Consider the following 24,112-nt stretch of genomic DNA (forward strand, 5'->3'; position numbering starts at 1 on the left):
CACTGAGCTTTAAGTAACTCTGTCCACAAACATGCACAACGTATTAAAGAAAAAGGTAGAATCTGCACTGGGCTGTATTGTTCTGAGGACAGGGACTTTTCCCACTGCAAATAAAAATATACGCTTGCTCTTTCTCAGTGAGGACAAAACGCTCACTGCTTTGTTGCCCAGGACTCCTGCTTAGGGTAAGTCTCTTATTCCCGCTGCCACAGAACCCACGCTTTCTCATGTCTCAGCCCTTCAGGCAGAAGAGAAGAAACATTGTTAGGTGTATCACCTTTAGTAAGACAGATGTGTTAGCAGTTTTTTCCCTATCATAATCCAATAAGAGAATTTATGTTAGGAATACCGACTCGCAACATTGCTAACTTCCTTTATATTGACGGAAAGAAGTGTCAGATGTATGTACAGGTTATCATTCCCATGCGTATGTGCTGCATTATCTGTGACAAAATATATTGCATTTGATTTGCTCTCTCTTCATCGAGTTTAAATCAGGTTAATTAAGTCAGCTGGCCTGGTCTTCTCCCCCAACACATTTATGCCAAAATAGTCACATTGACTTCATGGGAGCTGAGTGATACGTTTCTACTAAGTTCCGTTGATGGACAATTTCAATTTTCTTCTGCTCTTCTTCCCTGGAAGACAGATGAGCATGTCGGAGCAAAACAGTAATGAAGAAGCCCTACAGGTTATTGCACTGCCTGCAAATCACTGGAAGGCACCCAGGTGTAAAGTTTGCTAGAAAAATAAGCCTGTAAAAAGATTTCCTGTCTTTTCCTTCCTGGCTTGCTGCTCCGCTCACACAGCTTCTCCTTGAAACTCAGTGGCATGTGCTTCCCTCTTCTGCTGGCTTCTTTCTGCTTCCTTTGCTTCGTATTACACTTCTGTTTTTCCAACCCTGCCTCACGTGTCTCACACATCTGTCTCTCTGTCAAGCTCATCTCTGGGTGTTCCTGTTTATCCCCATGACTTTACCCCTGTTAAGGCCATTCAGCCATATAAGCGGTCTCCTACAGGTAAATATAAAATTTATAGGGCAATCTCCAGAATTTTTACTATTTTAGAAAGGACTTCAAATACTAAAATAAAGCAAATTTCAAGCAACTAATTATCTTTATTTACATTCTAGAGCAAGCTACCTAAGGAAAAATATGAAAATGCCAACATATGCAAAGGGCCCGTTCTAATAACTCCCAAACTTCACATTATACTTTTAAACGATTGGCTATTTTATCTCACCAAAAATCATCGGCAACATGGTAAAGAAATTCTCAATTTTTCAAAACAAATTCATGCTTACAGTTATCAATTTATTAAATCTTCATTTAATTTCTCACTCTTGTTCCTCAGTTTTCTCCTGAGAAAAACAGCATGGTCTTCTCTCCTAAATTCTTGTTTCAAATTTTCCTTTTCTATACACCTTTATGCTTCTTTGCTACTAATTTCTGGTTTAATTTCCCATTAGATCTTTGCACTTTCCTCACTAACCCCGTGTTTTATTTTCTTATTTTTGACTCTTTTTTTCTGTTCTGCTCATTCTAGTCATTCTTCTGCCAATGTCACTCCAGTCCATCACTTGTCCTGCGCTGCTCAGTCACTTTCTGCTTTACCATTACGTAATTTTCTCATCAGCATACCCACGCCTCAGAGAGGACATAACTGACTTCTAAAAAACTACCATCCTTTACTCTAACCTTCTCAGTAACTGCCCCTGTTCACGCTGACTTGCAGATTACCAGTCAGATATTATTTACTCACCATTTTTCCCTTTATATTATATTCTCCAGTCCATAGGACGTATTATAAAACAGGACTCTTTCTAATCAGTAACTCCTGTGCCAGCAACCTGATCTGCTTTTCTCTGCAATCCCTGCCAGATAGTATATTTCCAGGTAGAGAGTTTTAACAAACTGATCCTCTTTCATCTTCTCTCTCCATAAGAAAAAATGTTTTCTGTTCCAAAATGTCCATCAAGTGCTTTCCATAGAGTTTCTCTAGAACAAATTGGCACTATTCTCTCTAATGTGGCAAAACATATCCCATCTCAGAATTCTTTCAGATCTTTTTTGATTGTTGCAAGAGAGACACATTTCAGTGCCTACCTCAACTGAAAAGACCATTTTCTACAAATGGATTTATAATGAGACTCTTTTACTGCAGAGTGGTGTGTAACTAAGGTAAATCTGAAGACAACTTTTTTTTTTTTAAATTATTATTTCAAAAACCACACTCAACCTCTGTGTTAAATAATAATTTAATATTTCAGGGAATTCAAGAAGGCTGGGGCCAAAAGATTCAAAACGATTGCATATACTTCATCAGTGGAGTCTGAGCTTGCATTACAACCACAAACTATAAACCAAACTCTGGATTTGTGTAAAGGGCAATTTGGCAATTTGCTGTGGGAGCGACAAGTAAAAGAAAGTTGTATGCTATCACAAAAACGGAAAGGGACTAGCAAGGATAAAAAGGAAAGGAAGGGATTTTCAGAACAGTTAAGAAACTTTTAATTGTTTCAGCTGCCTTTGCACATACTCAAGACTGAAGTTCATCGCTCAGAACAGCAGTGAGAATTCTCAAAGCTGATTGTAGAGTACAGGAATCTTTGCAACCACAGTGTCACAAAATCTGTGTTTCTGTGAATGGGCTGTACGGGCTGCTCTGGTTGTGGATGGAGAAATAGTTACCAGACAACAGCAGGACGGTCAGAGGGAAAACACAAGCTGGGAGGGAACTTCTGGAAGCCTCCCAAGAACCGACAGCCATCTTCGGAGCAGATTTATTTTAAAGTCGGGATACCAGGGAGGTGACGGCTCTGCCCACGGCCTCCAGCACCCCCTGGCGCCCCCCGTGGGTTACATACCCCACGCCACATCCCCGAGGGCAGCGGCCGTTGGCGGTGGGTGGCGGCTGCAGGGCAGCTGCTGCAGGAGGGGGGCCAGGAGGGACCCTCCGAGGCAGGGGAGGACCCTCTGCTCCGCAGTGAGCCGCTGGGGCTGGGTAACCACCGCGTGGCGTACTGTGTGGGCACGTGCTGCGCGAACAGTTTTCTGCTGTTCATAAAAAGTCTAATTGATTAAAGATGTTCTAATAAATGTTGGCTGCGATCTGTTCCTCTTCCTGACTCAGTGCCATGTCAGTGATATTTAGAAGATATAGCATAAAAAAGCCACAAAACTACAAAGGTGTCATCTGGACTTTGTAAGCCTGTTATCTTAATCAAGTTGCCTAAGTCTTAAACTTCGGCAGTAACAATGCTCTGAATTCCTCTAAAGGGCACCCATCATCCCATTTCCTGGTTTCTCCTGAGCTCTGTATCAGATTTCTATAGGACCATTTTACCAGTGTGCACGCGTACCGGTTTGGGCCATGGTTTCCTCACAGGAGCTCCTATAGTGCAGTGTTTTGGATTTGTGACTGTAACAGTGTTGGTGAGTACCCACGTTTCAGTTGCTGCCAAGCAGCGCTCGCATAGATTCAAGGCTTTCTTTGTTTCCCGCCGTGCCTCCTCCAGCGAGGAGGCTGGGGGTGCACAGGAAGCAGGGAGGGGACAGCGCTAGGACAGCTGAGCCAAACTGACCCGAAGGATGTTCCATGCCACATGGTGCCGCGCTCAGCAATAAAAGCTGGCGGAAAGAACGGAGCAGTGGCACTCGGAGCGATGTTGTTCTTCTTCCAAGTAACTGCTACACTGAGATGGAGCCCTGTTTTCTTGGAAGTGGCTGAACATCTGCCTGCCAACGGGAGGCCGAGACTTAATTTTGCTTTGCTTGCACGTGCGGCTTTTACTTTACCTATTAATCTGCCTTTATCTCAACCCACGGGTTTTCACACTCTCGCCCCACCCAGCTGGCAGGGAGCGAGCGAGCGGCTCTGCGGGGTGTCGCTGCCTACCAGGGTTAAACCACAGCAGCGTGGCAAATCCGGGTTTTTCTCACGCCGAGTTGTAGGATTACACCATTTAGAAGAACACATCCAGCCCGACCGACATCTGATCTGTGGTAAAAACCAGGATCGCTGCTTCTTTGCCTCGCCCGCACGCCCTTCCCTCTAACGTAACGGCATCACCCGGGCTTGACCTGCATCGTGGGGGCAGACAAACCGGGCCGTGCCGGGCTCGCACCCCTCGGCAGCGCCGTCCCCGCGGTGCCTCACGCCGGGCCCTCCAACCGCCGCCCGTCAACCGCCGCCCCGCCGCCATGGCGACGCTAACGGTCGTTTCCCCGGCGCGCGCCAACCCCCCCCCCGCCCCCCCCCCCACAACGCCAGCAGAGGGGCGGGGCGCGCGGGGAGGGGAGGGGAGGGGGCGGTGGGCGGGGCCGCGCGCGGGGCCGAATGCGGCGCGAGGGGCGGCGGGCGGCGGGCGGCGGGAGGGAGGGGGCGTGGCGCCGCGCGCTCCCCTCGCCCCCCCGCCCCCGCCCCCGCCCCCGCCCCGGTGTTGTTGTCTCCTTACGGCCGGGCCCGGCGGCTCTCGCGAGATCGGCGTTGGCGCCGTGACCTCCATGTGAGAGCGGCGGCGCCTGGTAAACACTCCCCGGGGCTGCGGGATGGCTCCCGGCGGCGCCCGTTAGAGCCGGCCGCGGCCCTTCCCGCCTGCCCCCGCCCCGCCCCGCCTCGCCTCGCCTCGCCTCCGGGGCCCCGCGGCGCGGCCCAGCGGGGGGCGGAGGGGGTCGCCGCGCCGCCCCTCGCCTCGCCTCGCCCCTCCGAGCGGGGACGGCGGCCCGGCGGGCGGGGAGCCTCGCGCCCGCTCGGCGGGATTCAAACCCCCTGCCCCGCCGAGCCGAACAAAGGGCGGGGGGAGCGCCCGGCCCCCGCCGCTGCTCCCTCGCACGCCGCGGAGCGCGGGAGAGAGCCCCCGGTGCCGCCTCGGCAGCCCGCCCGCAGCCGGCCCGGCCCGCCGGAGGGAGCGCGCCATGTGGATCCAGGTGCGCACCATCGACGGCACCGAGACGCAGACCATCGACGACCTGAGCCGCCTGACCAAGATCGAGTGCCTGCGGGAGAAGATCCAGGAGACCTTCCGCGTCAGCCCCGACCGGCAGCGCCTCTTCTATCGGGGCAAGCAGGTGAGGCGGAGCCGCCCCCAGCCGGGCGGGCACCGGGAGCTCTTTGTGCGGCCGGGGGCCGGGACCCCGTGCCCTCCCCCGGCTTTTGTTCGCCCCGGTCCCGCCGGGCCTGACAGGACGCCCCGAGGCGCGCCGCGTGTTTGTGTGGTTTCTGTTATTTTTTTTTTTTTTTCTTTTCACGTTTATTTATTTTCGCTGGTTCCGTGCCCCCGCCACGCGCCCGCCGTTCCCCCCGCGGCCGGGCGGGTGCCGGGAGGCCCCTTTGTGTTTTTGTTTTCCCACCTGAGCCGCGGGAGGCTCCTCCCCCGCCCGCCGTCCCCGCCGCACCTCGCTGACAGGGCGCCGGGCCGGGCAGCCCCGCCGGCACCGAGGGGCTGGGAGGACCAACGGCCGCCCTCGACGCCTCCCCGGCGGTGCCCGGGGCAGGCGGGGGGGACGCGGGCACGGCTTCGTGGCGGGCGGTTCCCCCCCCCCCCCCGCCGCCCCCACGGGCGCCGTCCCGTCAGCGCCCGGCCGGCCCCTCCCCGCGGCGGATTAACGGTTCTCGGTGCCCGGCCGTTGTGCGCCCCTCCCCGCGGGGCGCGTCACGTGACCGCGCGGCCGGGGGGGGGGTGGGGGGGGTGCCCGCCGGCCGTTACTTTGCGCGGGCCGGAGCCGCCGCGGTCCCGAGGCGCGGCCCCGCCTGGTGTGTTTGGGGCGGGGGGGGCGATGCCCGGAGCGGCTCCCCGGGACAGGCGACGCGGACCCGAGGCGGTGGGGTTTCTGCCGTGAAGCTGATGTGCGGCTGTACGAATAAAAAGTAACAAACCACAGAACAAAAAATTTCCCTTAGCTGTGACCAGGAGGTGAGCGTGAGCGCGGAGGTGCGGAGCCTGCCTTCTGGACCAAGCCCATGACGAATGAGTAGATTTTGCGTTACGCTGACTGGCAAGAGGGAGCGTGTGTGAGGATGGTGTGTGTCCAAAACCGTTACAGGCAACCCGCTGCCCCTGTGGGGGGGCCGAATCGAGGCACATCGGTCTTGAAGTTGTGTAACTTGCTTACATTTGTGCTGCACCAGTGTATCTCTTCCAGTGCAGGGACTGCTGCGGAAGACAAAGAGTACCTGAGAAGAGAGGAAGATGGACCTGCAGTGAATTGTGCTTTTCTCTGTAGTCCATGAGTGGTCAGGCTAACTAGCTTGAACACTTAATGTCGACAAATGTCTTTCTGAAAACGGAGAATAGTGAAGTATGGCTGCATGAGCAGCGTTTCTTCATTTAGTGCTTAGTTTATCGAGGCTGGGATGCAGTTGGGGTGGTATTCGCTAAAGAGGTTTTTTTTTCAGTAGCTTCACTAATTCAGCAACCATTTATGTCCATTTTCTTGCAGCTACCATAATTAATTCTGAAGTTTCCTTGATGGTTATGGATTGCTTTTTCTGATCCCGTGGTGCTAGTAAGTAGAAAAAAGGTCAGAAGAATTGTTCTTGAACAAGTAAAACTGAATGTAGAGAGAGACCTGAGGAGAGGAAAATGTAAACAATTGCAACTCTTTCAGGGATATGATAAAATCAGGAAAAAAGGGGATATTTCAATTAAATGTGAGGTGAACAGAAAGCAGTAAATTGATATAAACAATGTGGAAAAACTAGGAAGATTCCTTCATCTGTGGGGGGAAAAAAATGAAAAAAGTCATCTAGTCCACACTTCCTTTTCTTATCCGTTCTGCACTCAGTGTGGTTAAATCTTTGCAGTCTGCTAGTAGAGCTGTGGTCCTGCTACTGAGCCGTGCTTACTCTAGTCTCTCCGTGACTTTGTAAATACTTTGATCTTTCAAGTGCTGGGTGTAGGCAGACTGGCGAAATAACTGTGTTTCTTCTAAAAATGGGAGGTGTATGAGGTAATAGGGATATAGAAACCTAAATAAGTCCCAGTTTATGGGCTGAATATCTACAACTCCATGGCATCAAAGAGTGAACCAGAGTAGTGTTATTCTGTAACTTTGTTTGCTTGGTCTTGTGGGGACATCGTGGACTCTGAGGATTCATTTTCCACAGAGCTAAATAACTGTCAGCCAGAGAAATAAAGTCATTCTGTAACTTTAGGTAGAATTTCCTTAGGAAAGGGGACAGAAGCGTATGCATAGTTCTTTGCTGTGGTGCAATAACCTAAAAAGCTCACAAGTTACAATGCATCATGTGGAGCCTCTCTGTCAGAACATGAAGACGAGGCAGTTTGACTATTGGCAGCGTGATGTCTGTCTGTCCTAATTAGAAAACCTATGTAGCACTTTTTAATGAGGATAGTAAGTTTGCAGTGTTCATTAAGAAAAGTGAAAGATATCAGAGTAGATGAATTCTTGGCATCTTGACCTAACAGGGCAGACTTTCAGCAGGACCAAGTAATAATCGTTAGTAGGATTCCTAGACTTCAATAATAATGCTGGAAAAATTGAGTGGTAAAAATATTTTGAGGTTTAAGTTTGGAAACTTGCCAGAAAACTTAAGGTTATGCAGAGAACCACAGGAATACGACTGCAAACTCAGGTTTTGTCTATAACTGAGTATGAACAACACTGCTGTGTTTTAGCAATATGTATTCTTTTTGGGATGTAAAAAATAACTTTGTTGGCTTCTTTCATTATCCTCTCTCACCCTGTTGGAATTTAGATTTGGTGAAAACTTGAAAATGGCTATTGTTGCAGAAACCATCGCCTCAGGTGGCTCTGCCATGGTGTTTACTGGAGTCAAGGTGTAAGAGCGTTGGAGCACAGACGTTTCTTCCTGGTGTATGTACGAGGCAGTGCGGTGGGTTATCTTCGACTGGTTGCTGGGTGCAAACCAAGCTACTCTCCCACTGCCTCTCCTCAGCAAGGTGGAGAGGAAGAAACTGTAATGCAAAAAAACTTGTAGGTTGAGATAAGGAGAGGGAGATTGTTCATGAATTAACATAACAGGCAAAACAGACTTGGCTTGTGGAAGATCAATTTATTGCCAGTTGATAATGAAGTAGTGCAGTGAGAACTGGGGGAAAAAAAAGAGCTAATTAGCACCTTCCCCCTTTCTTTCCAGGGTCAGCTTCAGTCTTGGTTCTTTTACTTCCTACCCCTACGTTGGCCAGTGCAGAGGGATACGAAATGAGGGGGGCTGTGGTCAGTCCATAATGCTTAGTGTCTGCCACTCTTCCCCACCTCCAACATGGGATCCATCCCATGGGATACAGTCCTGCGCAACTGCTGCAATGAGGGTCCTTCCCACAGGCTGGAGTTCTTCCAGAACTGTTTTCCAGCATGGGTTCTTCCCATGTGGTGCAGTCCTTTAGGAACAGACTGCCCCAGTTTGTATCCTCCCACCACCATGGGCTGCAGTTCCTGCCAGGCCTCCTGCTCCACTGTGGACTCTTCTCCACATGCTGCAGCTTCTGCCAGGAGCCTGCTCCCTGCATAGGCTCTCTACAGGCTGCAGCCTCCTTAAGGCCACATCCACGGCTGTGATGTGAGGTTTTCCAGGGGCTGCAGTGTGGAGATCTACTCCAACACAGCCCTCTATGGGCTGCGGCGGGAGCAACCTCTTGTATCGTGGTCCTCTTCACGGTCCCCTTCCTTCTCCTCTGACCCTAGTGTCTATAGGGCTCTTTCTCTTGCATTTTCTCACTTTTCTCTTGCAACTGTTGTGCAGCATTTCTAAAATATTTCTTAAACATGTTATCCCAGAGGCACAACCAGTGTTGCTCATTGTATCAACTTTGGCCAGTGGCAGCTCCCTTTCGGAGCCTTCTGGAACTGTCTGTATCCAACCAACATGGGAGCAATTCCTGGTCAATTCTCACAGAGGCTACCACCCCTGCAGTCCCCCTACTGCCAAAACCTTGTCACAAACCCAATACAAGCAGTGACAGAAGTTGCTTGTTAGGTTGATGATCTTGTTGGTGAGGAAGGTGCTTCAGGTCTGTTTCATGGAAGACTGAAATGAGCAAGTGGAAGTGGGAGTATTGAAGCTGTTCAATTTCTTGATGTCAGACTGAAATTGAAGTAAGAGAAAATCAGGTTTACTTCATTAGAAGAAATTCAACTCTGTTCTTCTGCACAGAAAAGTGTGGTAGCACGCATCTTGCTCCCTACCTGTACACTATTAAGTACAGTTTTTCAAGTCATTGAGATACCAAAGTGCTTTTTTGTTTCTGCAAACTTAACTTAAAAGATTGAGGGATAGTAGGAGTGGAGGAGCTTTAGTCTTGCATGTGAGCCTGCTTGCGATAAAGCAGCCTCAGTGAAACATGCAGTTAAAATCTGGCAGTAGGACATGGGGTTTACCTATAGCCTTTCCTACATAAGACATCTTTAACTTCTGCTGACCTGGACTGACAAGTGAGCAGTGAATAGAATCTCAAGAGAGTTTAAGCTTCAGGTTTTGTGAACTGTGTGTCTAAAGGCTTCGTAAATGCTAACAGCTTGGGTAAATTTCCAGAAGGATAGAAAAGCATTATTTGTTGAGTTTTGCCCCAAAGAATGGGAGTGCCAAACCTATTCATAAAACAATCGAGTTTCTTAATGCAATTTCTTCCCAGCTTTATTTTGTTTGGAAAATTGTAAACACTTTCAGCTGAAGCTGTCCAAAACCCATCTGCCTGAGGCAGAATTTGGGTGTGAGAAATCTTCAATTTGAGAATTTAGCTTTATATGTTGGAGGAATAATTTGATGCCTTAGAAAGGGAGTGATATGCCATTCTTCGATGAAGCTGGTAGTAAGTAGCTCTGTAGCTTGATAAAGGACTGCATTCTGGGGTCTTTGGGACACATATGGTCAGGCAGCATTCAAAAATTCCTGAAACATTCATGCAGTATACTTCAAATTTACTTGGCAGTAAGTTTGGTTGCCCTATTAATATTTTTTTTGGCTGTAGAAATTTTTTACTGAAACTGACTTCTTGTTACCTTATTGAAGTTACTAATGCAACTTACCAGTCCCTAGTATCATTAACTTCATTCAAAGCACTAAAACAAGCTGAAGGCAATGCTGAATTACATGTAGAAGAAGAGTACTTTATACTAACTTGTATGTGTGACTTCAGTATTAGGAAACTGGAAAAAAACATATTTCCTGTACGAAATGGCAACTAGCTTGAAGGCTCTGTTTTGTGGCTTGTGTATTCATGTAACCTAATTATGTTAGTTAAGCACTTGTGCTTTTCTTAACTTAATGTGGATACTCCTGCAAACAGTATTTAAAAAAAAAAAAAAGCAAGACTGACAACTGGATGGTAAGGATTGCCTGCCAGTGATGAAATGCGATCAAATGTTGATATCACTTATAAGAGAATTCACTTTAAATGCTCAAAAGTGGATGTACATGCCTAGTCATTTAATTACGTTTGCATAACTGCCCTGATATACTAGGGTCTTTCATTATTATTATTACTATTTTTAGATTTTTGTTGATTACAGAAGGTTCAGATAATAACCAGTTCTTCATTACAGGTATCCTTACAAGCTGCAAATAGTCATTTGCTCCCCCTGGCACCACTGTTGCTGAACTTCAGTTGCCTGTGCTATAGAAGTCCATACCATCATACAGGAGGTACTTGACAACTCTAATCAGCACAGAGATGGATGAGTCTTTCCATGCTTCTAAGGATTTCAATACAGCTTTATATTTTTGGTGTATGTGTTTATTACAAGTGTCAGGTAATCCTTCAATATCACACAGAAGACACCATGAACTTTTATTTTCCTAATTAGAAGACTCCTGGGGACTGTGGAAGAAAACTTGCTGCTGTAACTTCATCTTCCAGCTAGAAATTAATGAGCAAATGTTCCTTTAGTGGGATTGAGAGTTGCTTCTGAGAAGAAAACATAAAAACATCCAGTCTAAATTAACCATTTTTTTGTATCTCACCCAGTGATAAAGGAAGAAATAATCTTCAAAACCTGAAGTTCTTATTTAAAAATTTAATTCAGAAGAGTTGCAGAGATTAACCTGGTAAAATCATTGATTGAGACTGAGAATGGCTGCCTTCACCTTGATCTTCTGATTAAGTCAAGAAATCTTTTCTGACAGCTATCAGCTATTCTCATGTTTGCAATAATCTTTACACTGGAATCTTTTCTGGATTATAGTTAGTCCAAATGAAAAGGTAAAATGCATTGGTACCACCTGTACACTCTGCATATCATTTTGTAGTAATGGTATTAAAAAAACTTCGGTTGGAGACTGTGGCCTTAAGCTGTAGGCTTCTATACTTATTTTTAGTTACAGTACTTCAGGAAAATAGTAAAATGCTTCTTAAAGTTAGTTGTGTTGATTGAGTACCAAGGTGACTAATGCACGTTTTATTGTGGTGTATCTACCGAGATTGATGTGTAGTTACAGACAATGTCAGCAACAGGCATCTGCCTTTTTTTCCTAGATTGTGTGGCTTTGTGTAGCATATCAGACTTCCTCTTGTGTATGGAGTTGAGCAAACAGTGTATTTACACTTTGTGCTGTGATTTAAACTAACTGGTTGACGCTAATTCTAAAAAAAGCCTAAAGTATTTGAAGTTTCCACAGTCTGCCCCTGTAGGAGTTCCTTGTGCTGTGTGCTTTCTGATGAGTATTGTGGAGTCTAAGACAGTGGTACCTTTCAAGATTGATTTGTTGAGTGAGGCATTTGATATCGAGTATTATGACCACTTTTCCTTGAGTCAAGGGCAGATCATTGGCTGTTCCATTAAAACACTTAAGCAGTCAAAGCAGGTGTGCTCTGGTTTAGAAACTTATTCATGTGGACTTCCTGATGTGATTTTTTTTATTTTTGGTGGCTTAGTGGTCTTGTTTTCAAACATTCCTATAGGTTACTCTGAAAAGTCATTCTCTTGGCAAGAAGAGTGACAGAGTCTGATTTGGGGCATCTTAAAACGATAATATTTTGTTCGGTTATTGTTTTTAAAAATGTTATGATCTGCCTGTCTTCTGTTCTAGAGATACGGATCTAGAGTCTGTCAGAACTTCCTTGTCCAGATATTTCACCTATTCATTCTATTGTGATTTCATTACTCTAAAGAGTGTTAAGAGAAAGTAAACAGGACAGAATGATTATCTTTTTTTTATTGACTAGTAAATTCTTGAAATGAGGGAGTGATCAGCCATGTGCATCTGTTTATTTTTAATAGCAAGTTACTAAGTCCAAACTATCAAATAAAAAGTTGCCGTGAATATTTTAGAGCATAGTCAAGACTAGTACTGGTAATGAAACTGTAAATTAAAGTCTTTCTAATGATGAGTGAAAAAATTGTAGAGTCTCAAATACGTTTCTACTTGGTCTCTGCTTTTGTTGAGGAGCTTGTCAGAGAGAGTGAAGGACGTAACGCTGTGATGTGGATCTCCTAGAGTTTAACTGGCATTTCTTCCTCAGCGAGGTTAAGGTTACTTAATTTTTAGGAAAGTAAAGTTCTGTTACAGTTAATTTTTGTATGAGACTGATAGGTGTTGCTGTTTGCCTTCTGTTAGGATCTTTGCTAAGGATCTGGGCAGCACTGAGGATGGGAGAGAAACAAAATCAGGAGTGCCACGGAGAAAACAGTAGGAACAGGATCTTCTTATGTCTGCAAGGCATTTATGCCAAAGCTTTGTTTAAAATGTGGGGCTACTGTAATCAAACCAACACTTCCAAAACTGTCTTCTGGGGGCATGTGATAAGGAGTCATCTACAGTTGTGGCTTACAGTCTTTGCTTAAAGATATTTGCATGTCGTTATTTTCCCTTTTATTCTTACTATTATGGGCTGTCTGAGAAGAATTTCCTTGTGCAGAGCTAGGAATGCCTTCCTGAACTCAAAAATCACTGATGACTTAAATGTCACATAGCAGCAGAACTGTCCCATGTGCAAGAGTAACAGAGAGAGCAGCCTGTATGGAACATCTGCTATTGAAACTAGAGTTACTTGAAGTGGATCTCCTGGAGTTGCCAAAACTTTTAAAACAGTGTGTATTAAATTTTCTAATTCATATAAAGATAGCAACGTTTTTGTGGTTGGCTAAATTCATTTTTATTTAGCTTTTTTTCCAATTTGCAGTTAAGACAGCTGTACTTCCTTGGGGAACAGTGCAAGTATACAGTTGTTTTAAAAACCTCACATTGGGCCTTAGTACTGAATGTTGTTAATATGTGAACTTAAAAATCTTGTAAACCTATATCATTTTCTTCACATACGAGATAGTCCAGCTGTAGGCTACAGTTTATCATCTGGAATAAAAAAAATATTGTTCAGGTTATTTTGCTTATGTTTTCAAAGCTGAAAAACTAAGCACACTTTACAAATAGTAGAAGTCCATGAGTTAAGTGTCAGACATTGTAATTTTCTAGATGTGGGTTGGTACCATTGGTCCAAAACTCACTGTTCTGAATTTGAATTTTCAGTTTGGCTTTTCATTATTCGAAATTGGTTTGAGATATCTTTGAATCCTTCTGTAAAAACACTAAGCAGAATTCAGGGTTCCAGCAGACTTCTTCCATGCAGGAACAGAAAAGTCTTAAAAGACTTAAAGACTTAAAATAACTGAAATTCTAGATTTCTTCTTTATTTGCCTTCAGTGATTACCTGAAAGTTCTAGGTTCTTCTGATTATTCAGACTAACTTAGCCTCTGGGTACCTCCTTTATACAACCTTTAAACAAGTTTTTCTGCTGAACTTAATGTGGAAACAATTTACCCTTATGCATTTCCTATTAAAGAAATCTGCAGGGTGCATTTAACACCAGTGCAGAACAAAAGATTGATGTCACTTTTCAACTTTCTACATCAGTTGAAGAGATCTGCTGCATTCCATACAATTTCTTTCATCTTTATTGCTAGATCTTGGCACTGTTCTAGTTCTTGGAAAGCATCAGAAGCATCAGAAGATGCTCAGAAACACACTTCCATAAATGACTAAAGATCCTGATTTCCAAATGGAGTGACTGAATTTAGGTGACGTAGGAACTTACCCTCTTTGATCATGCTGTAGAATAAAAACAGTAGGTAATGTGTTCTAAGAAGAATGATTACATGCTTTCTTGAGAGTTCTCTGTGCATGCTGCGTAACCCCAAATGAGCTGTGTTTCTGCAGGGACTTGTAGACAAATTAATGTATTAATTGTTGAATTACTTGTGGGGTGCTTTTTTCCCAAGTAATGTAGTATATTGTACTCTGTATGATCATTTGTGTTTGTAAGTGCAATTTCTACAAGCCGTTAAAGTAATTTATGGCCTGATGTTACAAGGCGTAGTTCTAACAGTGATAGTGGGTAAGTATCAGTTCTACTGTTGCCTTGCTACAGCTACTTGTATATTAGCATAAGCACAGTCTTGTCTTACTTCTAAGTATTTATAACAACCCTCTGCAGAAGTGTTCTGAAACTGATAGTCTCTATAGCACTTAAACTAGGTTTGAAGGATGTAATCTGTTTCTGTACTTATGGATATTTATTATATAGAAAGAGTGTTAGCAGACACAGTAAATCTAACTGACGCTTCATTCCAAACATGTTAATCAGGCCTTACAGGATTTTGAAAGAGTCAGTCATTAAGAGGAAGAAAAACTGAAAGTGGCAACATTTACTGCTAAAGAAACAAACACTTCTTAATGGCTGTAGTGTCAGAAGAGCTGGCAAAATAATTAAAATCTTCATAAAGTTGTCTATTTTTTTTGCTTTTTTTTTACATGTTTTAATGACCTACTAAGATACTGTAACTGAGATAGAGTGTGACTATCTGGTATTTGCCTCATTTCTTTTGCTTGTCACTTGTACTTACGAGCTTGAGAATAACAAGTGTCCGTAAATGCTTAGTCAATGATAATATAAAAATGTGTAATGTTTTCATTTAATATATACATACAGGCAAACATATAGAGGCAAATGTATTATTCTTGTTAGTATATTTATGCAGCAGGATGGTATGAACTTTATATTTGTATAAATAAGGATTGTTAAAAGTGAACATACCATAAAGCTGACTGGGGGAGTGGTTGTTTGGCACCTATTTTCACAAATTGCTGTAATATTTTTGAAGATATTTTTCTGCTTTCCTGCTTTGAATATGTAACCTGTCTATGAGGTAGCCTGAGACTCAATTCAGTAATGCATTAATGTATTTTGATACCATAGTAAGTCAAGGCTTGCTGGTAGTTAGAGGTGTGTGTCCTGTAGTTGTGTGTGTTTTTTGTTCCTTTTTTATTAGTGGTGTTTTGTTAAGAAATACTGTATTCCGGGATGGATTTAAAATGTCAGTTGTGTATAGAAAAAAAGATATCATGTATTTGTTCTGCTTTTGTATCTTTGTCCCTTCGTCCTCTTACTTGTCAATATACTGCAGATGTGCTGATAGTGTTAAGTCCTGCATTTTCTACATCTGATAGTACTTTAATATAATTTGAAAAGTTGTCTTACAGTGCATGGCCATTGTGGAACAGAATAGGAAATATTCTGTCTGGAGAGTGATGTGTTGCATTCCTGATTCCTTGCTGTAGTAGTCTGAGGATAGAAACTTACTAGTGAAAATCCCATTGTTACATGAAAATCAGTATAGTATCAGCAATTCAAGAATCAGTACCTTATAATTCTTCTTTCATTTAGTTGTGGCATGGAGTTCTTTAAACACTGGTTGTTTTCCAGCATTGTTACTCTTCAGCTTTCAATGGTCACTGATGCAGTAGTGCTGGGTATAGGTATGTATGCTCGTAGATACACACGTTCGTTTTATTGTTAGTCAGATTGCATGCAAACTTGATTTTACTGGTTAGGTTTTTTCTCCACTCTGTCACCAGAAGAAGGCAATGATTCAGTCATTGACTTGGTCTAAATTTATACCTTTGCTGATATTCTAGGAACATGTTTTTATTCATAGTGTAAACAGATGCTCTTTCCCTGACTATCACTTTGCCAAACACCACATCCTGCCTCATTACAAGTCTGCTTATACTAATCTTATCTCTTGTTACTTTGCTTTCAGACAAACATGACATCACTAGTTATGATGTCTAATAATCTGTAGTCATAAAGTATTCCTGAAAAGAAGACTGATAAAAAAAAAAACTGAATCGACTGCTTGGGCAGAGAATAGAATACTAATTCACTGCAGTCATCAGTTTAGTCTAACCGTTTAGCTCATGTTAATCACAGCTGACTTCTTTGATCCCCATGAAGGAATGGATTGCCTGTGTATTGTGGTTAGTGTGTGGATCACTAGAGAAGGCTGTTTCTCGTTCAAGACCTAGGGATGTGTGGGTTTCTGAACACATTAAATATAACTATACCCAGACAGACTTACTTAGTCAAGTCTTCTCCTTTCTTTGCCCCTTTCTTACGTTAATAGGGAAGATTTGGTTGTGGACCAGAGATACAAATTAATCTGAGTCGTAACTGATAAGTAGATCAGATACTAGACATGCCACTTTTAACCTGTGTTAACACTGGTTATGTAGTTACGGCAGAATATCCAGGCTGTTCAGATTAGATCTTCACTGACTTGGCTTTAGACTTTAAACTGCAGCACCCCAAAATGCTTATTTTCTCTCAGCCTACACATGGCATGTCCTGAGAGAATGGCAACAAAGACAGCATTTATTTGTTCCATGTGTGTGTTGGCTCTATACCTCCAGTCCACCCAGAGCAAGGTAACTTACTCATGACTGCATTAGCTTTCAGAAGGTTTCCTTACAGTATAGGATTCTGGAAATTATGTACTGGCACATTTATCAGTTTGTCTGGTCCAATTGGAACAATCAAGATGAAGCAGAAGTTCCATTGTCTTGTATAGTGTCTGGTTTATTTATTATTTCTGAAGCAGTCTAGTTTGCGGAAGTACTAGTGTTGTTTTTAATTATACAATTTTGCACTACAATTTAAAGTAAGGCATTTTAAAACAACAACAAAAAATCATCTGCAGGGAGATTAAGTCTTCAAGGTGGGCCTAGAGTTAGTGTTCAGAAGCAGTAGCAGCTCCAGCAATGCACTGAAATGTGTATTTTTTCACCTCTGAGATATATTAATGCAAGGTGGTTATTTGTCTTTGTTTTGGGTTTATGTGTATCTTGAATTCAAGAATTCTGTTTGTTTTTTTTTTACCGTAAAGTTCTGGTGTTGTGAAAAGCCTGTAAATCTGGATTGTCATAAGGCTGCAAGAACACTTGTGTTCCTTTTCTTAAAGAGTTATCACAAGCATAGGGATATACAACAAGGTGGGGGGGGAATGGTTATGTGAACTTGCTTAAGTAGATTGTTACTCAGTATGAAACCTACCTAGGGCTCCAGGTATATGAGGCAGTGTTGGCAGTCACCTGTAGAATACCACTAGCTTGAGATTTCCATTTTAAGACCTTTGCGCACTTGATAGTTAAAACTGATTGTACTGAAGGCTTTGATGGTGTATCTGATATGTGCTGAACTGGTTTGAAAACTTTCAGCTGCACATGGGTCATTCCCATTGTTGTTGGCCAAACTTGGAGCTGTTCTTCCATTGCAGCACTGCAGAGAATAATCAGTAGCCTTCCTGTATTTTTATTTTATTTTATTATTTATTATTTATTTTATTTTTTTATTTTTGTATTTTTTTTATTTAGTTTTGCTAGCTTTAGGCTATTGCTTAACAAGCAATGAAAATAATGTTTGGCGTCTCATTTGTGACTTCAGTGCACTCTGCTTTTGGGGAATGCATACTTAATCAAATGTAGACTGATGTAAATTTTAACTGTGGGTGCGGTCCTTATCAGAAGTAAGGAGAGTAATCTTTAACATGGGTTTTGCCCTTATGGAAGGAAAACTGATGCTTTGAGTGTCAGATTGTGTCCATAACTGTCCTCTGCCCTTCTGTGTAGGTTGTTTTGTGTTTTTTTCATCCTAACTTTGTCAGTCCTGAGATCACTTGAATGTAATGGAAAACTAGATTAGTGGGAAGCTGGGAAATTCCTTCTTACTTGTCTTTGCTGCTTCTTTTTCTTATCTGCTTTTGCTTGATGTATTGGTACTGCTCATAACTTCTTGAAAACAGGTCTATTTGAGAAGATTCCCAAAACAGTGCTGTTTGAAATTCTGTTTGTCTTTTTAGGAGGAGGGAAAAAAAGGTAGCTTTTCATTGCAGAAGCAGTTTGGAAGCAGGTGGGAGGCCTCCTAGTCATACAATTTTTTCTGCCTTTGCAGTGTGAAGTAAAATGTAACTACTCAAATTCAAGTTCTGGTGTCCCAAAGCAATGCATTACATTTTTGGGCAAACCTAGTCATCTCTACTTTGAAGATGCTGTGAGTCAGTGAGGGTATTTAACAGAGCAAAGCAGTTATGGTCACTACTCCTTGCTGTTATGTGCTCTCCTAGCATACAACTCGTCAGTTTTTGATGTGCGTTTCTTAGTTTAATTGTTGGTAGGTGATATTATCAGGTAAAAATAAGGTAGCACAGCTTTAAGATACCTGTTAGGTAGAACCTGAAGTAATGCTTAGTAACTGTGTACTATGATTATGTATGATTAAAAAGTCTGTTTATATTCTGGTGTTATGCAGAATCAAATTGAATCTGGAATATAGCTGTGCCTAGATGTTTAAAGTTATTGAGAGAATGCTGCATCATGCACTCTTCTTCAGTATTATAACTGTGTAACTGGTAGGTTAAAGTCATGTCTTCAGTGAATAAAGGTGGTTTGGGTCCTTCCTTGTGGAGTGGCTAAGTCTGGAATAACATTGGTTTTCTTGAGTGCTCTCAATTTAGGAGAGTTCCTTTTATAACTTTGAAGGTCCAGTGCATATTTTTAGTGTTGCTTCTCCCTATAGTTGCTCTTGTGTAATACTTCCAGGTCTTATCATTTTGAAAAGTAAATAGAGTTGTATCTGTATGCGGCTTCTTATATCTAGATTTTTCATGTAAGAAATAGTTCCCAAAACAATGGGAAGGTATCACTACTTCCTTGCTTTCAAGAAGAGATGGGAGAAAAGTGAAATTCTGTAGCTGTAATGTATACAATACTATGACAATATAAATTCTTGTATGACATGTTGCCACTTTTATTTAGTAATTGCATACATCCTATGCATGTTTTAATTAGAAAATCACTTCTTTATCTTGAAGATCACAGCGTAATTAAAAGGCCCAAAGTCTGTAAAGATGTCTGTTTCTAATTTAAGTTCTCAAGTGATTTTTTCATTGGTGAAATCATGGCCACGGGTAACTTGATGAGAGTTTATTGTTGCATTTACTTGAGACACAGGTTTTTGTTTATCTGAAGTAGGTGGGTTGTCTCTTAAATAACTTTGACAAGGATTTATGGTCTGTGTGGATATTGCCTTTAAAAGGAAGACGTGGAAGCTTCTTACTTTAAGATAGAATTTTATAACTATACTTTCTTTTGACAGCTAGAAGATGGACACACTTTATTTGACTACAATGTCGGACTCAATGACATAGTTCAGCTTTTGATACGTTCTGAATCTGAAGCTCCTACCACAGCTTCTATGACAGATCAGGATGGAGAAGTCAATCCCTGCGCTGTTTCCAACTGCAAGAACAAAGTCAAAAAAACAAGTAGTGGGTCTCCCAGTCAGCCGTCTACATCATCTCGCTCATTTCTCATTGATCCTGGCATTGGATTATACAAGGTATGTACAAGCTTTGAAAGTCAGAAGCTTGCCTTACACATGCAGGTTTTTTATTGTTAAAAGTTTTTTGCTTTTTTTAATATAAATGCCTATATCCTAACTGCTTTCTTTCATGATTTAACATAAGTTCCCAGCTAGGGAAAGTAGGCTGAACTTAGGTAGGTATCTCTGCAAGTTGTTGAAGCTTCACTGACAGTTGCATTCTTTATATCAGAGAAGTTAAATTGAGTTAAAGAAATTACTTAAAAATTATAAGTATTTTAGGTGTTTTCAGATTTCAGTCATCTGGATTAAATCTGATTTCTCGATGGAGTTGCTTGGGGAAGAGTATTATAGTAAAGGTTTTAATGTGGTTTTAAAATAACTTACAGTGTGTGTTGCTGTACCAGGCTCATTAGTGTTACAGGCTTCAGGAGTGTTCATAAACTTAGATACATTGTGTTCTCCAAAACCTGTTTTTTAGTAAGTGGATTGTGGCCTCCAGTAAGTTAAGAGTGCCTATGAAACAGTAGTACTGTCTGTAAAAAGAGGAAAAAATCCACAGAAAAGATCTGTGGGAAAGCGTGGCCTTTTCCCCTATCTTTTTTTTCCATCTTGCCAAATACTAGTTTTAATACTAATGCTTATCAGTCCTCTATCAGAACAAGATAAACTTAATGTAATACAATGTGATTTTATTATAGTTTGTTTAGAAATCAAGTATATCACTTCCCTTGTTAGTTTTTAGTACCCTTCTGAATTTTTCCATATTGTCATCTAGGACTGTACCAGTGTACTAGAATTTAAATTAGAACAGAAAACATGCAATTTGCAGTTTGCTAGGTAGCTGGATGTTTAGCAAGATGTGTATATGAGGGTATGGTAGCATTTTTCCTCCTGGTCTGGAGGTGCTTTTTGATGAATAGTATCAATAGCAGTAATTCATTTGAAAAACGTCCAAGATTACAGAGAAAGAGAGATTGCACTGCCATACCTCTGCATATCTTTCAGATACAGGAATGGTCTTATTTAGACCCTTCATCCAGATGAAAAGCTGTCTTGGTTTCACTTAAAACCTGAAACATCATGTAACAGTTTAAGGACAAGTAGTAAGTTACTTACTCTATGTTCCAACAGCATTCTTTGCAATGAGTTTTATAGCTTATTGTCTGAGAAGTCAGGGAGTCAAGAAATTAGTATCTTAAAATATGAAGATGGAAGCTTGTGTGCTTCCTTTTTCTTTTAGTCTCCACTTATTACAGTGGAAATAAAATGCAGTTCTTCAGTTCTGATATTTTAGCTTTTTATACTCATTGATTAAATATAATATGAGAGAAGATGGGGAGTACACTGGCAAGATGGAAGGCCACAGAAAATTGGTTGATCAAAGGAAACGAACATTTAATTGTGTATTTTCTGGAATGCTGTAAATGGTATCAGCTTCTTCTAAATGTTCTTATTCAAGATTAAAATGATAAACAGAACAGAATGGTCATGCTGGCAAACATTGAGGAAACCCATTCTGTTGAAGTCATGGAAATTTTGCCATCTCTACTACTAGGGATCTAGCGCTTTCTCCTTTATCTGTGATTTTTTATTTTTTCAAGCCAGCTTTATATTTTTGATATATGGAGAGAGAGAAAGTAGTTGGTGTATGGCTACGATCACTGTTCTTAGCTGTTTTGCAGATGACAGAAGGAACACTTGGTGGTTTTCTGCTTACAGAATCAGGGAAGTTAAAGAAATACATTCTAGCCAGTAATGCAATTCAAAGGTGGAAAACTTTAATAAAAGTTAATGAAAAAGACCATAAATTAAGGCATGTTAGATAGCTAAACATGTGGATGTGTTTATTTTTGTTTACCAAACAAGAAGGAATTGTCTAGTTACAGGAAGGAATAATCTTTAATCTTTTTCTTAAATTTTTTTTATAGCTGAGCAAAGTCCTGTGTTTCACTGGATCTGGTTACAGAGCTAGACTCAAGAGACCTGTTACTCCATGTTCTGAATAGTCTTTCTGTACTCCTTTCTGGTTTCAGCTACCAAAAGGAAAGGTGTAGCCAGTATAGAACATCTCATAAGGAGAAAACAAAAGGTAGAGGTGAAGATGAAAAAAAAATAAGTGATAATTATTGTTAGATGGTTATAATAGTGACTTACGGTGACTATACAGAGTAATTCTGTTGATTATGTAAATCAGAATTTAGAAAAAATAGTCGTGGGTGTAACAATGTTCAACTCCTGGTCCTTATCGTTAAGACTGAGAATAGTTAATAGTATCTGGTTTAAGAACTGGATTATTATTAGTAGTTTCTTACTCAGTCTGGTGACTCTATCCTGGGACCTGTCCTGTTCAGTGTTTTCACCAATGGCCTGCAGAGAAGGAGGAAATGCACTTTCTTGAAGTCTGTGAACACCAGCATAGCAGTGGGTAGTGTAGCTGGTGTGAAGTCAAGTCTGCTGTTCAGAAGGATGTAGGTGGACTTGGAATAATGAACTGCCATGAACCGCAAGAAAATCAAGTCCTGCACTTCGGATGAATAACATTCTCCCATGGTGCAGGCTGGGAGTGTGGCAGCCCAGCTGGGGATTGGTTCTGCCGTAATGGTATCGGGAGCTGGTGTAAGATTGGCTGAAAGTCATCAGTTCACCATAGCGGTACCGCATGCTAAGAATGCATCAACAGGAGCTGGGCTGAATTAGCAAGAACGCAGCCAGTTGATGAGCTGATTATTCAACTTCATTATCAATTATGACTGATTATTCAGCTTCACTTGTAATTTGCTCTTCCACCTTCTGCATCCAATTTTGGGTGTGTTAGCACAAGGAAAGTGGTGACAAACTTAGCAAATTCAGCGGGTCAGGTTCACACCAAGATGTCCAGTTTGGCTGTCTCGGAGAGACCTAGGGCTTATTTAACTTAGAAAAAAGAAGGCTCTGGGGAAGACAGGACCTTCCAATGTTCTTCGAAGACAAAGCTTTCTACTGAGGTGCAGAACAGGAGGATGAAAGACAGTATTTGGGAATTAGAAAGGGGTGGTAAGGAAATTAACTGTGATAAGGGTTGAAACAGGTTGCATTAGAGAAGGTGAGAAACTTCCATTCTTGGAACTTTTTCATGACATAACAGCCCAACAAAGTTCTGAACAAATTAATGTGAACTCAGTTCATATCTTGCTTTAAGCAGAAGGTTGGACTGGAGATCTCCAGAAGTACCTTTAACCTTAGTGATTTTATGGTCGTTGGAAATCACACTACTTCCTCCTCCCCCCTCCCCCCCCCCCCCAACTTATACCATAACTTTTCATCACTGGGTCTTCCACAGATTGGATGGTATTTCCTTACATCTACTTTAGAACAATGGCTTCATCTGGTGCTTCTGCCTGGTTTAGTTTCCAGTGTTCTTGTATCTTTTAAAGATTGTTGGTATTTCTTTAATTGCTCTGCTGCATAGCTCCTCTCATCTTAGCTGTGAGAGCCAAGTCCATTGGCAGCCTTTTCTTTGGCCCTTCAGAGCATTTTAATTTCAAGATTTCCTTTGCAGAAAAAATAAAATAGTCTGTGGTTTTGCTTTGGAATATGTACAGTCTCTACTTGCATGCAGTATTTTTCTTTAATAATTAAAGGTGTGCTTGTTCATCATATGATGTCATATTTCTGTGAATCAGTTCACAGTATTGGTTTGACTGGACTGAAAACATCCCATAAAACATCCCCATTGAACAGGTACTATGGAAATTTGCTCTTACTGAATTGCAGGCTGCTGCAGTTCAAGTGCAGACAGTTATTTGTTTCATTATCAATCTTTGTATTGTGGTGATAATTGTGAAGTAGTTCTTTCAATCCTTTCAGAGAAAAGGAGAAGTAATACAACAATAAACAAGGTTATGATACTTCAAATCAGGAAGAAGGGCAAAGATGAGGTCTGTTTATATTCCTACTGTTGTAATTCTCACGGAAAAAAGGATCTGGCTTGATCTGTCCTATTTAATTTTTTCTAGTGATTTTTTAAGAGTTTAAAAAATGTTTGGGGATAATTGGTATATTTTCTCATTTTAGTGATCATAAATCATAACTGTTCTGTTTGCGACAGTTTGTTAATTTCGCAATCCTAAATAAGAAACAGTTGGTGTTTTGTTGGTATTAACATTTGTAGTTATATCACTGGATGCTGTTCTACAAACCAAAATGAAAGACGAACTACATTGATGGTTGTCTTTAGTTGGTAAATCAGTGTAGATACTTGCATTTAAACACAGTTGCAGAATGCAATAAGGCTTTTAGGTTGTTACACCAATGTTAGACTTTTTCCTTACCATAGAGCTCTGATTTTGTTTGCATCTTTACTTATCTTCTCCACGTACCTTTTGCTTTTCATGGGAAGTATTCTTTTATACAACTTGGTTTCAATCTTCTACTCCTCAAGAACTGCTCCAAGTAGGCATATTCCAGCTTATAATCAAGAGAAAATAAATCTATCAAAA

At 41.9% G+C, this 24,112-nt stretch overlaps 1 protein-coding gene across 5 annotated transcripts in view; it reads left to right on the forward strand.

The window, feature by feature from the left end:
- The first annotated feature begins 4,470 nt into the window (after nt 1–4,470).
- The window catches only part of UHRF2 (ubiquitin like with PHD and ring finger domains 2), an 84,554-nt gene continuing 64,912 nt past the window's right edge, over nt 4,471–24,112 (forward strand). Inside the window, exons 1-2 of one of the 5 annotated variants that reach the window (XM_080574446.1) lie at nt 4,471–5,069; nt 19,407–19,649. In XM_080574446.1, the coding sequence (XP_080430572.1) occupies nt 4,917–5,069; nt 19,407–19,649 (396 nt within the window). In that variant the 5' untranslated portion in view covers nt 4,471–4,916. Of the gene's footprint in view, nt 5,070–6,440; nt 6,507–6,551; nt 10,627–10,948; nt 11,183–19,406; nt 19,650–24,112 lie in introns of those variants that run through there. The other 4 variants (XM_080574447.1, XM_080574450.1, XM_080574449.1 and 1 more) reach the window with 4 other exon arrangements.

Source organism: Anser brachyrhynchus (assembly GCF_964034855.1).
Source record: "Anser brachyrhynchus genome assembly, chromosome: Z".
Taxonomy (NCBI): domain Eukaryota; kingdom Metazoa; phylum Chordata; class Aves; order Anseriformes; family Anatidae; genus Anser; species Anser brachyrhynchus.